At 46.9% G+C, this 16974-nt stretch overlaps 1 protein-coding gene across 6 annotated transcripts in view; it reads left to right on the top strand.

The window, feature by feature from the left end:
* Window positions 1-16974, top strand: part of ACAN (aggrecan) — an 84282-nt gene that overhangs the window by 29360 nt on the left and 37948 nt on the right. For 2 of the 6 annotated variants that reach the window (XM_079954169.1, XM_079954164.1), the window contains exons 2-4: window positions 13633-13709; window positions 14814-15200; window positions 16497-16671. In XM_079954169.1, the coding sequence (XP_079810295.1) occupies window positions 13640-13709; window positions 14814-15200; window positions 16497-16671 (632 nt within the window). In that variant the 5' untranslated portion in view covers window positions 13633-13639. Of the gene's footprint in view, window positions 1-4546; window positions 4960-13632; window positions 13710-14813; window positions 15201-16496; window positions 16672-16974 lie in introns of those variants that run through there. The other 4 variants (XM_079954166.1, XM_079954168.1, XM_079954165.1 and 1 more) reach the window with 4 other exon arrangements.

The following is a 16974-nucleotide window of genomic DNA, read 5'->3' as shown; positions in this document are numbered from 1 at the left end:
GGAAGAGCCATAGCTCAGTGGTAGAGCATATGCTTTGCATGCAGAAGGTCCCAGGTATGGCTGGAAGAGACCCCTGCCTGAAATTCTGGAGAACCAATGCCACTCACTGTAGAGCTAGGTGGACCAGTGGTTTGACTCAGCACAATACATCTTCCTATGTTCCTAAGTGAAGTCTCCAAAACAAATGGGTCCCTTCCACAGGATCACCCGCCCTTGAATTCAAGAGCAAAAAAAAAAAAAAAAGTGTTCCTTTCTTCAATGCTGCTTAGTTCTTAAGGAACAGTTCACACAATCAGATTTTCTTGGTCCTTGGACAAAGGCTCTGCAGTCAGAAACTAGGAATGCACAAGGGGAGGAAATTATACCCCTTCATTGACTCCAGTAATGCACTCCAGCCATGGCCACGGTTAAACGTTTCATTCATCCTGTTAAGTCATTCCTTGGAATTAAAATGCCTTTTTCCTCATTGCTGATTAGGAAGCAGTTTGTTTCAATACAGTGGAACCTCATAGAATCATAGAATCATAGAGTTGGAAGAGACCACAAGGGCCATCGAGTCCAACCCCCTGCCAAGCAGGAAACACCATCAGAGCACTCCTGACATATGGTTGTCAAGCCTCTGCTTAAAGACCTCCAAAGAAGGAGACTCCACCACACTCCTTGGCAGCAAATTCCACTGTCGAACAGCTCTTACTGTCAGGAAGTTCTTCCTAATGTTTAGGAAGCCAAATGCCTGTAAACCTGAATGTTTCGGCTCCCGAACGATCAAAAACCGGAAGTGATTGTTATTGTTCCAGTTTTCGAATTATTTTCGGAAATTGAACGTCCAGCGTGGCTTCCATAGTTTTCGATTGGCTGCAGGATGCTCCTGCAGCCAATCAGAAGCCGCGCCTTGGAAGTCAAACTTTGGGGAAGTTGAACAAACATCCGGAACAGATTTGACCTCCAAGGTACGTCTTCAGCTCCCACTGGATGCCATTTGCCATTCATTTCAAGGGGAAGCCCAACTGTCTCCTCCTTATAACTTTAGGGAACTGTGCTAAGTCTCATAGTAGCAACTAAGGCAATAGTCATGAGAGCCACCATTGGGGATAAATCCCTCCCATAGTATGTGTTGCATAGGGTGACCTTGAATCTTACTTTATAGAGCAGAGCCCACTATTTGAAAGCACCTTCTGAAGTTCAAATGTGTTTTAGCGCAGAACCACACAATATATTCAACATATATGACTTCCCCCAAAGGATCCTGGGAACTACAGTTCCCCCCCTCACAGGCCTGAAATTCCCAAACTATAGTTCCCATGATTCTTTGGGGAAAGTTGCATGTTTCATAAATGTGTTAGATATGCTTTAAAATGTATTGTGTGGATCTTTCCTTGGACTAAGGCTGGATCTATACAGATTTTAAAAAATGCTATAGAAAATAATGCTATAAAAGCTCTTAATGGAAAATCCCATTGGATGATGGATTACTGCTCCACAGCACCATCTGGTGTTGCATGTTTATAATGCAGTTATAACAATATAATGGACAAATGTAGCTAAGTCCCAAGATGGGACCTTGAAGCTGCCCATTAGCCACACCTGAGCAGCATAAGCAGCAAACTGAGCAGGTAGGGATTCATAACACTTGGGCACGGCCACCTTCCCTGCTCTGGTTTAGTATATTTAAATGATCATAATTTTTCTACATATTTAAATTGTCAGGGCATAGGACAGTGACAAGAACAATAAATCATCCGAGGCCAGTGAAGTTAGCTCTTTATTCAAGGAAACAACCACAGTTCAGTCCTAGTGGTCTCAGCAACTCTTTCTAGGAGGTCTTCCCTAAGGAAGCAGTTGTGACAACTGAAAGTCCCCGCTTTCCCAGTGCCCTAGGACTCTTCCTCTCCAGGGTCTTCCACACACAGTCTGAGGTTGTGTTTGTGCACAACCCCCCTCTGTTCTGCCTGTTTCATTTCTCTGTGAGTTTTAGGGGACCAGGGGAGGGGAACTGGTCACGGCAGGAGGGGGAGACTCCCTGGATTCTTCAGCACCCTGCCTCTACTCTGCCTCTGCCTCAGCCTCCGAGTCTGAACTGCTCTCTGCCACAGCCTCTTCCTGCTCACTAAACCCTGCCACCTCTCCTGCTGCTGACACCCCCTCCTCCTCCTGAACCAGCCACTTACCAGGTCTCAATTTCAACTGCAGTGCCATCCCAGCTCTCTGAGTGTTAAAACCTGCCATGTCCTAACTAGGCAAACTGCTTGATTAGAAAGCTCTTTAAAAACCCATTTGGCTCTCCGCCCGAACTGCAGCCTTTGCATTTGGCATCTGCAGAAGGGTTTGTTTTCTTAGCTGATTCTCTCTTGGCGCTATTTGGACGTTGCCCATGTATCTTGGGGTGATTGTACTGCCGAGACTCAGAAGCAGGAGGACTTGGATACGGGCTCGCTTTGCCAGCGTTCAGCCCATCTCTGCGGATTCTCCTTTCTTTCTCTTCCCCTGCTTTTTTTGTTTGCAGGATGGTTGCCAAGGATGGAACACTTCCCATTTAAACGGCTGCTTAGCTCAGGAGTCACCAAAGTGTGTCCGCCAGTATCTACTACAGTGTTCGCAAAAGGTCTCAGTAAATAGCCCCTCCAAAATCGACAATTCATGTGAGGCTGCCTGTTCTTCTTCCTCAGTTCCTGCATTGAGTTGGAACAAACTAGTTTCATAGGATCATCTATTTGTGAAAAGCTCTCCATACTTGCCATGATGAAGGTTTCAGATTCAATCCCTGGTGTTGCCAGCAGTGGCACAGTGGCAAATTAGGAAGTGCAGTGTCCTTCATGATAGTCACAGCCACAACCTTGTTAAGATTATACAACCTTCTAAGATTTTACAATAAACTTACAATTATACAACAACAATAATTAGGGATATTTAGCAATGGTCAATGCAGATCTCCAGGTGTCGCCTTTCAGCTAGATCTAATATTTTCCGTGCACATACATGGGGAAATGATTTGGAGTGCTCTAATAACGACTTTTGGAGTGACTTTAGTTGTGTTCTCCATGAAGTCCCATTGCATATCATACTCTTGAAACTGAAGCATCTTGTGTTTTCAGTGTCCCAGAGTGTTTGCTTTGGACTACACAGTGGCTAAAAAGCTCCCAGTTCCTGCTCATTGGGTAACTCTAGGATACTGGAGTATCCTAGATACTTCAGTAGGGACTCTGCTGCAGAAATAGCAATGGGTGTTTGACACCACCACCACTGCACCAATGGATCTTAGTTATTTCAAAGCTCTTGGATAGAAGAAATCTTTATACAGTCTTGGACAAGCAGCTTACATCGGCCTTATGCCAGAGTTTGAAGAGATGATCTCCCCAGTACTGGATTAAAGCTCATGCATAGTGAGCTACAGAGTAGAAGCCCTGTGACATATTCAAGGTCCTTGTGGAGTATTTTTGTTTGAATGGCCTTCATCATATCCCCAGTGGTGGAGCTTTATGCTCGGGAACTAAGGGGCAGAGAGCAGGCGGGGACAGGACTAGTGCATGTCCTGGGGGTGTGGTGTGCCGCCCGCAGGGGCGTGGTGCCCAGCGCAGGTGGGGGAGCGGCCGCGATGGCACCCCACTGGGATCACACTGCTGGGAGCGGTGCACTCCCCCCCGCACTCCTCTTCCTCCACCAGTGCGTATCCCTGGCCCTGTATTCTTTTAAACTTCTCCATATCCCAAAGAAGCTTTCCAAAAATGCTTCTTGAACTTCATGCTCAGGGCCAATCTGCTGCATCAGATCAACAGTGGAATAGACTACTGAGGAAGCCTGGTGGCGCAGTTAAACAAATGGTCATCAGTTGCAGCAGCATTTTGAGGGATGAAAATGCTCCAAATGCACACCCACCAATGATGGGATAGGGATACTTTGCCTTCTTGTTACTCCCCTCTTCACATACCATGGATGTGTGTGGAATACCCATCCATTCCTGCTACAAATACGCAACCTGTCACGCATTGCTGAAAGCTGTTGCCTGCCTGCTAAGCAGTCTGTTCATTTACTCTGTGATAATTTGTCCTGTGATGGAACTGTGAGAGTGCTTGTTCTTCTGGCTACAGATATATTAGAAAAACAATATTTGTTTCCCTCACCCCACCCTGCAATATTGCTATCAGAAGCCTCAGCATCTGAAACTGCAAGCTGAGACTGATTATATCTCTGTGTAAAATTATTTCTAAATTTGCACCTAGACATACACATTAGCAGCTGTAAATTTCATGCCTCTCGGGGCCCTCTTAGGAGCCGACACACAACAGAACACCCTGGTGCTACAATCCAAATTACAATCTTCCTCCATTTGGGTGATGCATAAGCGATGATATGTGAAAAGCCACAATCACATTTCGAGTGTCTGGGTTTGTTTTTGTCTATGTATTAAAGAGCAGCTGCTGTGTAGAAGATGGGGAGGGAATAAAGACCAGGCCATAGGGGCTACTTTTCCAGAATCTACCCACCAAACCACCCCATCACAAAGCTGCCCTTTACCACAGTGCCATGATATTGTTTCTTGGTTGGTGGGAGAGCATCATTATGACATGCACACAGATTCAGCAGATGAAGCAAAAAGCTTATTTCCTCTCCTGCGTCAAGCCTAGAGGGATGTGTTGGCTGCCAGCTATGTCACCCACAGCACCGGTTAACTCTGCTTGGTCTCACGTCTTACCGCTGAGCACCATAATGGCCTTCAATAACACAGAATGTTGTGTTTTGTCTTTCGACATCTGCGTACATTCCTTTTTCCGGCAACCTAGGAAAGCTAAGGCAGATGCTTCTATAGAACCGTGCATCCAGATTGCCCTGCCTGCTTGCTGCCTTGAAAGGACCCTACCTTCTCTCTCCCTCTTTTCTTGAAGGACCCTGCTAACCTCTAGTCTGAAGCAGCTAGCCCTGGAGACTTAATGGAGATTCAGACCTGCTGACTTCTAGTTCCAGGTAACCAACCAGCTGCCATTTGGTTTTGTACGTTTCGGGGAATGGCATAATAAACCTGGAGTCAGAAGCGGGAGGAGGAAGGAAGCAAATAAGGAAGATAGGGTTTGGGTTAACCCTCACTGTGCTAATTCACCTTGCTGGGTCACCTTAGAAACCCACCAGTTAGGTAGTTTTAGACCCTGGGTTTATGGGTCTTATGGATGGTTCGCCTCCAGAAAATTGTATTGGTTTGTTTACTTCAAAATGTGGTAAACCAGCCCTGCTGGTCTCATTCTCCTGAGCAGGGCCTTGGACCTCTTGCCCCCAAATTCTACCTTAACAGCAAGCACCACTTGTATCCACTTGATGGGGAAATAATTTCTCGAGCTGGTTTTAAGGCAACAGGCCATACATGCTTTCTTTCTTATTTGTTTATTCATTTTTAAACTGAATAGCACATTCATGAAGATGTTTAAAGGAGTGGGAAGATCCTTGAGTTTTCAGCAGCTGCACTCAAGACTAATATTATATAAGGAAACATGGTCTCTTGTGTGAGAGAACTTTTGATGGACATTGGGGTATTTAAAATGTGTGTGTGTGTGTTGTCAGAGACAGAGGGGAAGAGAGAGAGAGAGATGTTGGCTGTCATGAATATTATAGTAGAAAGAGAAACCCCCTGGGCTAAAAACCTGTCTCCTTGACATTGTTTATAGCAGAACAAGAGCTCCTCAGAGTACTAATTGCTTCAGTTACTTGAGGAAATCTCCCTGTTGAGATAAAGGTCTTGTTGAAGCTAGCATAACACAGTAGCTGAGCCGGCAGTACTGGGAGCTGTGCTTTGTTTTATAAAAAAAAATTTAGGGGGTACTCTCATTTTCCTACTCATATTGAAATACTGCCCCTCAATGAGGCCAAACTTAGATTCACAAAATGTTTAGGGGTATGCGTACCCCCAGAAAAAGCACTGCCTGGGAGCAAGTCCTATCAAACTCAGCAGGCCTTACTTCTGAGTAGGCAGGTGTCAGCTTGCATTGAAAGAGTCTTGCACTCCGACTTGGGAAGCCTCTCTTTTGAATTTTGGGTCTCTGCTGTGAACTTACTATGTAGCCTTAAGTAAGGCATAAATACAGTCAGCCGCCAGTCCTCATCTGCACTATAATATAACCCACATCTGTACTCACTTCACAGGGCCATAGGACTGCAGCAATGTGTCTGAAGTGCTCTGATCCCTCTGAAGCAGGGGTGTAGGGGCCTGTCATCTTCCAGATGTTGTTGGACTCAACACCCATTAGCCAGCAGAGCCACCAGTCAAGGCTGATGGGAGTTGTAGTCCATCCACATCTGGAGGGCAGCAGTTCCCCATCCCTGCTCTCAAGTAGTGTATAAAAGCTAAGCTATTAATGATGTTATTACTGTGGTGTATTCTCCCTGGAATAACTGAGCACAGGGGGCACTGAGGAGAAAGGAGGAACATACCAAAGCTAGGCTTCCCCTTTCTAATCTCATTTTCATATTGGACAGCACTCAATAATTTTCAACAGTTGCTCTGCAAGCAGAAATTGAGCAGGTGGAAACTTTTCCTATCACTGCACCTATGGTGGTGATAAAACTTCACCTACTGAATTTAGCAGGGATGGGGAACTTCCAGTGTTGTTGGACCACATCTCCCATCATCCCTGACTATGGGCCATGCCAAGCAACAGCTGGAGGACCACAGTTTCCTCATCACTGGTTAAAGGCACAGGAGCCATTTCTGGGTGTGAGTGTGTGAATTGTTGGCAACCCTAAGTGTAACCCAACACAAGCTTTCCTAACTGCTATCCTTGCCAGATGCAAAGAAGAAAAGAAGCTGTATAGTTGGCATGAGGTGGACTTGTTTTGTATTGTTTTTAAAAAATGCATCTGCAGGGACCCTGTTTTGAATGTTTGCCTTCTGTTAGGATCTAACTTTTTCCTTCCATGCCACAGGACCAATCATGGTCAAGGTTCTCCACATCTGCCTTTTAAGAAAACAAACAAACATCCAGTCATAAAACCCTGAGCTTACATTAGACCACATCTGCACTGTATATTTAAGGCAGTATCATACCACTTTAAACGGGTATGGCTTCCCCCAAATAATCATGGGAAGTATAGTTTGTTAAGGCTACTACCCTCACAGAGCTATATTTATCAGAGTGGCTTAACAATTAATCCCTCTTCCCAGGGAACTCTGAGAAATGGTAGGTCTCTGAAGGGACCAGGAGATCTCCTAACAACTCTCAGCACCCATAAAATTGTATGAGCCATGCAGGGGAATTCTCTCCTTTATATGCTCGTTTTCTGAGGGAGAGGGTTTTTGCACACAGATATGTGACCCACATACAGGGAAGCCCCGCACCAAACATTTAAAGCACACCCATCACCCATTGGAAGCACATGGCTTTCAGTTCTCAGTACCCTTAAACGACAGTTCCCAGGATTCACTGGGGGAAGTCATGTGCTTTAAATGTGTGGCGTGGATCTGCCCACACACATACCTGCAACCTGAAATGGTACAGTCCAGGAAAAGCTTGACCACTGCATCCTGCTGTATAAACATGGCTCAGCGAGAGAAAAAGCAGACCCTCTTGTATGGCAAGTGCCAAGAGGATATATTTTCTTTTTCCATGTGCCCAAAAGGAAAAGCCGTTCCAAGCAAAATGTCTGGGTCTGAGGAGTTTCCACCACAGCGGTTGATCAGGTTCTTGTTGAGACTAGCACTGTGTGCAAATGGCCCCTTGAAACTCTCTTCACTCTCTTTGTAGTCTGAGAAATTAGAAAGGGTGAACTATTTCACTGAATCTCTCTAGAGCAGTAGTTCCCAATTTTTTTGGCCATGCCCCACCTAAGCATCTCTAAAATCCTGATGCACCCCCCCCCCATGACATATAATTCATATTATTCAAAAAATGGACTCCTATTCACGTGGAGGAAGCTTAAAAGGCCATTGACAGTTGTTAACAACTCATTATGCCCCCCATAAAAATCAAATTGCCCCCCTGTGGAGCATGTGCCCCACGTTGGGAACCACGGCTCAAGAGAGAGGAGAAATTCTCCACAGTTTCTCAAGTGTGAGGCTCACATTAACAGTGACAAGAACTCAAAGTTTTTCTTTTCCTTTTTGCTGCCACTGCAGATGAGGCCAGTAGCAAAATGTGCCTCCTGCCTGGCTGCAATTTTGTCTCTTCCAAAAGAGAAGTGTCTCACAAGGGGAGGTGGAGCCACTGGACCAACTTCCTGGCAGCTGGGTCACTGTTGGCTACCAAAGGGAGAGCAGGAGTTCAGCGTGGGGAGGTTAAAGGTAAAGGTAAAGGTACCCCTGCCAGTACGGGCCAGTCTTGCCAGACTCTAGGGTTGTGCGCTCATCTCACTCTAGAGGCCGGGAGCCAGCGCTGTCCGCAGACACTTCCGGGTCATGTGGCCAGCGTGACAAGCTGTATCTGGCGAGCCAGCGCAGCACACGGAACGCCGTTTACCTTCCCGCTGGTAAGCGGTCCCTATTTATCTACTTGCACCGGGGGGTGCTTTCGAACTGCTAGGTTGGCAGGTGCTGGGACCGAACGACAGGAGTGCACCCCACCGCAGGGATTCGAACCGCCGACCATGCGATCGGCAAGTCCTAGGCACTGAGGTTTTACCCACAGCGCCACCTGTGGGGAGGTTAGTGTGGCCCTACCCTCTCTGATAACACTAGCACTCATGCACAGTGACACTGTGTTGCCCCTAAGATGGGGGGGGGGAGGCGTCATGTGTATGTGATGTCCTGCACACTTCACGCAATGTCACACACATCTCGGAACACTCCCCAGGCAGGTGCAGCTTTCTGTGACGTTGCGCTGGTGCCCCTCAATATTGGGAGGGCTGAGCCCCCTTCAAACAATTATTGAGAGTTCAGAAGACAACCCCTAGAGTTGGCGCACCTGCTCACTGACTATCAATGAAGCTGAATGTTGGAAAATTCACAACTGATAAAAGAAAGCAGTGCATAGTTAAGCTGTAGAAATTGCTGCCACAAAAGGCAGTGATAGCCACCAAATTGGATGGCTTAAAAAGAAGTTATGGAGGATAAGACTATCAATGGCTACCAGCCATAGTGGCTATGCTCTGCTTCAAGGGCCGGAAACAGTAATGCTTCTGGCCAGTGGGTTGCAAGCTGACCTTTGCTGAATCACACTATCATCTTTTCTTTCGTATATATATTTTATTAAATTTTCTGTTTTCCAATTTAAGATACTCATTTTTACATCCTTAAGATATCAATGACTTCCCTTCTTCTCTTTCCATGGTTCATTTTGCATATCATAAATCCCTGCATATTTTACAGAAATTATACAATTCAGCATTCCATTATTTCATCCATCAAAGCTTATTTACACTGCTGGATTTGTCTTAATGCTGCCAGCGTTTTCAGCTGTACACAATTCTTTCCCATATATTCAATAAACGTTTTCCAATCTTCTCTAAACGTATGTTCTTCTTGTTCTCTTATTCTATATGTTAAGTCCGCAAGCTGCGCATATTCTGTCAACTTCTGCTGCCATTCTTCTTTGGTTGGGACCTCGTTCGTTTTCCATTTGGGGGCTAACAAAACATGGGCTGCAGTAGTAGCATACATAAATAACCACCGTCTTCTTCCCACTGTGCTCTCTAGCTTTTAGGACCAGCTTCCAGCTTTTGGCTCCATTTGTATGTTTGCCTCAGAGGCAGCTGCTTCCTTCACCCATTGACACAGTTACCTGGTGGTGGTGGTGTGCCTAATCTGGTTGCAGTAGAGGCTGCCCCATTAAGGCAAATGGGGCACTGCCCCACAAACCCCCAGCTACCCTCAGCCAGTCCTGACCTGCCTGCCTTCTTACTTACAAGCAGCCAGGGAAGAGCACAGCCTATCAGCTTCCTCCTTTTTACCTTCGTGCTGCCATTGGAGAACACAGGACAGGAGAATGGGTTGACTCTGCCTGTCATTGGCTCTCACACCACCTGCTGTTGGTCTCCCTGCCTTCTGCCCTACCGGTCCCAAAGGGCACCACCCACTGCTGATTGGCTCCAGGCAGCTGCCATTTAAGTTCCAGTACTGTTTCAAAGCAGCACTGTATCACAGGTGCTAGAGGAATTCACGTGGTAGCCAGGGACAGCCCAAGAGTTTCGGGCACCTGAGGCAAGACATGCTTCCCCACACAGATCTGGACCCATGCTCCGGTGGAGAGGTAGGAGCATACCATCCAAGCTGGTTTGCTTCATGTCACCTCATTAGTGTGCCAGCTATGTTATGGCAGCAAGCTAGCTTAGGCTCTACAGGGCAGACCACAGGGCACACCTTTCTAGCCACTTTCCAACCCTCAGAATTTGCCGCCTGAGGCAGCTGCCTCACTCTGCCTCATGATAGGAAGCTACTAGACTTAGTGCCAGGAAAAAAATTAAAGGAGGTCCTGCAAATGTGTTTGGCTGCCCAATAACCCTTCTGGAGCGAAGGGGTCCTGGTAGATGCCAAAGCATATCACATGGTAATGCCAGGACTGTTGTGTTTAAGAAAGAAAGGAAAAAAAACAGAAGGAGAGAAGGTGAATGACTGGGTGGAAATGAGGACAAGGGATCCTTTGCACAAAACCAGCTGGGTAATAGGCCTAAACAGCTTGTTAACATTAATTGCAGCTTACTGAAAGTAATCGCAGTTTACTGCACCTTTGGGGGCAAACAGTAGCTCTGGTGAGGGTGATTTTTCTAGCAGGAAACCAGCGCAAGGAACAATATGGATCAGAAGTGTGACACTGTATTAAGGCACTGCTGGCTGCTTTTGGTTCAAAACAAATGTGAATTTGTTAGACATACACACACAATGTGCTTTGGGCTCACAAAGTCCTCCTGTCCTGTCCTCTTTTAGCAATTGATGATCCAGAGAGAAATGGAGAAAGATAGGCCTAGTCAGAAAATCGATTTATAGGCTGGGTCCTGGGTGCTTGAAGATGACAGCTCTAAGCTATGTTTTCTTTCAAGAGTGAAACACTAGCTCCCATTACAGCAGACGGGAGGTGCACCCAGTGAAGACCTGTTCTCTTTGTGGGGCTTTCAGATTTTCCAAAATCTGGAAGTTCTTTCCAATGTAAGGTGCACATTTACTTGGAAGGAAATCCCTTTGCATTCGTTTGTATAAAACTCAGACACCTTCAGTGCATCCGTGCGTTCAGCTAATAACCTGGTTTTGCCCTTCAGTGCACACATACCTCTGCCTAATGGGGCTGACATAAATAATTCTGCCAGCTCCTCCTTCTTAGAATATAACTTGGGAAACAGGCTGGTCCAAACATATCCTTATTTCAGACCCTCCAAGTGTCCCTATTTTCCAGGGATGTCCCTGATTTAGAGAAGCCATCCCAGTTTCTGATTTGATCCCGGGATGTCCCACTTTTCCTAAGGATGTCCCTATTTCATTGGAGGGTAAGGAATTATCTGATGCTTGAGCTGTCTGAAGGCAATCCTATATATGAAGGGTTTTTTTAATGTTTAATGTTTTACAATGTTTTTATATATGCTGAAAGCTGCCTAGAGTGGCTGGGGCAACCCAGTAAGATGAATAGTAAAATTATCATTATGGAATGGGACGTCCCTATTTTCAGTGGAGAAATGTTGAAGAGCATGTTATTTTGTTTCAGTTAATTTGATGACCAAGGAATTGCGGCAATTAAAACAAAAACTAATAAGGACGGGAGAGGAGAAGAGCACCATCCCAAGTAGCTAAATGTATAAAGGAGTTTCAGTCTTGGGGTGGTTTGGAAGCCGGTCAGAATGGAATAAATTTCTTATTTTTGCTACAGCTGAGAAAACACACACACAAAAAGTCACAGAAGTATATTTATTTCTGTATTTGGGTTCCAGCGTTTGCCTTATTTAAGAAGGGGGGGGGGGAGAGAGAGAGATGTAAAATGAGTTCCTCCCCTGCCTAAAATCTCTCCGCTCCCATTTCCTGAAGCAAGCTGGATTTTGAACAGAAAAACTCTCAGTTCTAGGAAGGCATCTTGTGAAAACAATCAGGGATTTGTTCACAGAAGTGTGCACCAAATCACGGGACCCAATTGAGCCAGAGCTCCTCCACATTTCCTCCGTTATGTTCGAGCCCTGTTTGGGCAGGACTCCCCAAGCATCAGATCTCTGTTCTGGCCCATGGTGTGGTTGAGGGGTCACAAAATGAAACTGATTGGCGGTTGGTCCAAGTTTGATAAACCAATGTCCATTTTTATGCCATGTGTATTTACTTCCAGTAAGAGGCGGGGCACCTCAGACTCAGGAGCCAAATGTGGCCCTCCACACCTTTCAGTATGGCCCTTGGGACTATTCGCAGGACACCCTCTTCCCCAGCCACGCCCCCTCTTATCAGACCACACCCTTCTCCAGCCCTGCTTTCCACCCTCCTTAAGTGGCTTTCCCATCTAGAATATGTTTGGAACTCTGATCATGCATCTTGCCTACCTGAATGGAGGAGAGAGAGCAGTGTGTCATTTTGTGTAGAAAATGGTCTGCATTCCTGATACCAGCACCCAATTTTGCAAGGGATGATGATGGCTGCTTGCTTAGAAGGCTTCCAGAAAGAAGTATGATATGAATGGCAGTTGCTTGGGAATACAAGAGCGGGAAGTCTATTGCACTCACAGCCTGCTTGCAGTCTTCCAAGATGCACTGCACAAAACACAATGCAGGAATTGATGGGCTTTTGGTCTGATCCTGCAGGATTTTTCTTAGGTCCTTATGGTGCTCAGATGCAGAAAAATAGATGACTAAGAGGTCACAATAGGGGGGTGTTTTGGTTTGTTTTTCGATTAGTATAGAGAGAATGGACTCACAATTTTTCTCCTTGTTTCATAATACTAGGCGGATCACCCAATGAAAGTGATAGGCACTAAGAGCATAGGAACAGAATAAGAGCCTGTTGGATCAGGCCCAAGGCCAATCCTGTTTCCACAGTAGCCAACCAGGTGCCTAGAAAAAGAAGGCCACTTTGCAGAATCTGAATCTGAATCTCATCCACTATTTTCATGTGTTGGCCACCACTTTCTCTCTAGTTTGTTATGTCTTTCTATATGCTGCACCTTCACCAGAATTGGTTCCAGGATGTTTTTTTACATCATCATGATAGATTGTATCCAGCTAAGTTCTAGTTGGAGTACAGCCACTGAAATTAATGGACCTAACTAAGGACATAACTAATTCACATGCGTTCATTTCAATGGGATTACTCTGAGTAGGCTAGCATGGTATAGCGGTTAGTGTATCGGTATAGGACCTTGCAGATCAGGGTTCTTCCTCACTCAGCCATAAAGTACAATGGGTGGCCTTGGACCAGTCACTGTCTCTCAGCCTAACCTGCTATACAGGGTTACGTAGGAATAAAATGGAGAGGGGGTGAACCAGGTTTGCCGCCTTGAGCTCCTTGGAGGAAAGGTAGAAACAACAACAACACTGGATACAACCTAACTAACATTACTAATTAATAATATATCACTCAGTGAAGGTTCTTCTCCCCCATTGTCATTTCCAGAAGATCGCCCCTAGTTGAACTGATGCTTGCCCCACACCTCTTGCAAATACAGGAGCCACTCTCACTTCTTGCCACCTTCGTTCCACAAAAGATGGTGCTGTCCATTTCTCTCTAACACAGCTCTTTTGTCTTTGTGCTTCTTTCAGGAAAACAATGACCACTTTTCTACTAGCCTTTGTGTGTTTGCAAATCATCACTGCAGCTGTCGCTGCAGAAGTTTTAGGTATGTGAGACCTCCAGAGCCATCCTTAAAATATATGAAGTTTTGTATGTGGAGAGTGTTAGGCCTTCCTGTGAACAGTATCCTGTTCTCACAGCGGCCAGCCAGTTGCATGTGACAAACCCACAAACAGGACCCAAGCACAAGAGCACTCTCCCTTCCCCTAGTATTCAGAAGCATTACTGCTTCCAAACATGAAGGCAGGACCTAGCCACCAGTGGTGTGAGGTCTATGGACATGGGGCACTAGGCTAGTCCCTTACATGTTCCCAGTAAATTAGAATATTAAAGCCTAGCACCTCCTCCCCAAAGTCTGGGAAGCTTCTGCCCAGCTTAGGGAGGGAGGCACCAGAGCTGACTTTCCTATTGGGTTTACTGGTGCGTTGCTCCAGGGCGCCAGCCTCTCAGGGGCGCCCCAGCGAGTTGGGGAGCTGCACGGCTTTGCCGGCAGCCTTCCCTTTCCCTCCTGCACGCCCGCCAGCTGTGCCCTGTCAGCCATATAGCTGGTGGGCGTGCAGCTTGCCTCCCAAGCCTCCGTGGGAGGAGAGCGATCCCCGCAGAAGCTTAGGATGGAAGCTGTGCCCCGCCAACTCTATGGCTGGTGGGCATGCAGCTTCCTTCCCAAGCCCCCACGGGAGGAGAGCGATCCCTGCAGAGGCTTGGGAAAAGGTTGACAACTCTGGGAAATGAGGGGGGGGGCGTCAGAGGGATCTTTGCACCATGGCACCGGATATGCTTAAGCCGGCCTTGGGAGGCGCGATGCTCCGACTGAGTCCAGGCCCTCCCACCATCTTCCCAAAGCCTCCCAGTTTTGGGAATGAGGCAGAAGGACTCTAGTATCCTGTCCAAGGCCGGTCGCCCCCTTCCCAAATCCCGGAAGTTTCTGCCTGACTTAGGGAGGTGCGATGTTCATGCGTGCAACATCAGGACATTATGATGTCGCACGCATGATGTCGGGGGCCCCATCACCTTTGTAAGCTGGTGCCTCTAGCCCTAACAATGCACCTATGAAAGATTTCACCACATGCCACCAATAACCACCATGTCTAGCAATGGGTGAATGCTGCTGATTTCTCCCTCTCTCACCTCCTCATCTTCTTGGAACCAGCAGATCATGGTGCCACACTGAGTGTGAGCATACCTTTACGCTCCCCCCTGCGCATTCCCCTGGGAAACACCCTGACCATCCCCTGTTACTACATCGACACATTGGAACACGTCACCACGTCTCCGTTCACCCCGCCTCTGACTCCACGGATCAAATGGAGCAAGCTGTCGGGCGGCAAAGAGGTTGTCTTGCTGGTGGCCATGGATGGGCACGTGAGAATCAACACTGCATACCAGGAGGTGGTCTCTTTGCCCAATTACCCAGCCATACCCACTGATGCCACGCTGGAAATCAAGGCACTTCGCTCCAATGATACCGGGATCTATCGCTGCGAGGTGATACATGGCATTGAGGATAGCCAGGACACCGTAGAGGTGAAGGTAAAAGGTAAGGTTGCTTCTTTTCCTGTTGCTGCTTCTACGGCTGATCTTTTTGAGTTGGGTTCTCCAGATGGTCATGCACTTCACACAAGGAGTGGTTGCCAGGGCAAGCTAGCAGGGCTTACTGCACCTTCCATTACTGGCATTACTGCAGCTTACCGGGAGGCGGTGAGTTTGGTGCGGCCCACCGCCACCGACTGCTGTTAGATGCAGGAGAAGTTGGCAACAATGGAAGTTTGCTTCGCTGGGTCTAACTGCACGAGTAGGGGGATTTTGACAGGCCCATGACATTGTTGGGGACTGGGCAGAGGAGGAATGGTGGAGACCGCCTCCCCATCCTGACCCTTCCAGGGAGAAGGAAGAGGAAGACAGTATAGATTTACAACAGGGGTTTGAGGGAGGTTGCAGCTCAGAGGCTGATGAAGGGGAAAGCTGGGAAATTATGGGAAAGACAGAGCAACACCCGGCTGAAACGTCGTCATTAGAAAGCTTTCCAGGCCCTCCAGATTCCAGAACCCGGAGAGCCTTAAAAGTAGGAGAGCAAAGAGCTCAAAGACAGAGGGCACTTCTCAGCAACCTAGAGGAGATGATGAGAATAATGAATGAGGAAGTGGGAGAGATGCTGGGTGGAGATTCACTCGGGACAACACCATTATCCAAGAGGCTGGGTTCTATAGCCTCTCTCTGCAAAGACTGAAATTAAAAAAGGCTGTAAGGAACTTTTCCTTGTCTCTATAATTCCTGGGCAACCAGCCGGTAGCCACTGACAGCATCCTGACAGACATGGGGCAAAACGTTTAACTGCATTCTGTGCTTGCCATGGTAGTAATCCTGCTCACCTATCAATTGGTGTTAAATGGGGGGGGGGGGGTGAACAGACTGATCAAATGGACTTACACATTTAATGTCATGTCAGTTTTGTCCTTTAGGGTTAGATTACAGGTCACCACCATGGTGCCTTTCCCCTGCCCATCCTGAAATTTGACTTGAAAGAAACATTGTGTTGTAGCCAATGAGAATAAGTTGCGGTGTGTGCTTGGTTGCAGCATGTGCGTTTGTGTGCGGTGCCCGCAACACTTTCTCCAGTTTGAAGGAGGGCCCATGGGCCCCAAAAGGGAAATTTATGTGTTTCAGAACTGCAGGGACCCAGAAGCAAGCACACAGGCAATGCTAGATTCTCTGCAGTATCACTCCAGTTCCTGAAAATCCTAAGTCGCTGCCCTCTGCCTCACTTTTATTTAAACTCAACTGGTTTGGGTTACTTACTGATGCATGTGTGTATGTTGGTGAATGTGTTTTCCAGGCATCGTGTTCCATTACAGAGCCATCTCCACCCGGTACACTTTGGACTTTGAGAAGGCCAAGCAGGCCTGCATCCAGAACAGTGCTGTCATTGCAACTCCAGAACAGCTCCAGGCTGCCTACGACGATGGCTTTGACCAGTGTGATGCTGGATGGTTGGCTGATCAGACGGTCAGGTAAGTGCTGGCAGGGAATTATATGAACAAACCACAGGGGAGAAATTGGCCATTGGGGAAAACTCAGGTTATCATGGACAAGGAATCAGAAAAGGGTCAGAGGTCAATGTGACTAGGGGCTGTTCAACATCGAATTTTGCTTCTTGCAGCTGTATTCTGCAACATGGCATTGGGTATATTGTTGATTTTCCTGCTCTTTTTGTACTGCAGTACCTGTTGGGTTATGGAGCTGTAGCTTTTTGACCCATATACCCTCATGTTATATCAAATTTCATTCACACCAGTGGACATCACAACGAATGT

Source organism: Podarcis cretensis, assembly GCF_951804945.1.
Source record: "Podarcis cretensis genome assembly, chromosome: 14".
In the NCBI taxonomy this organism is placed as follows: Eukaryota; Metazoa; Chordata; class Lepidosauria; order Squamata; family Lacertidae; genus Podarcis; species Podarcis cretensis.
Note: the sequence above shows the minus strand (reverse complement) of the source record. Positions and strands in the feature narration are given on the sequence as shown.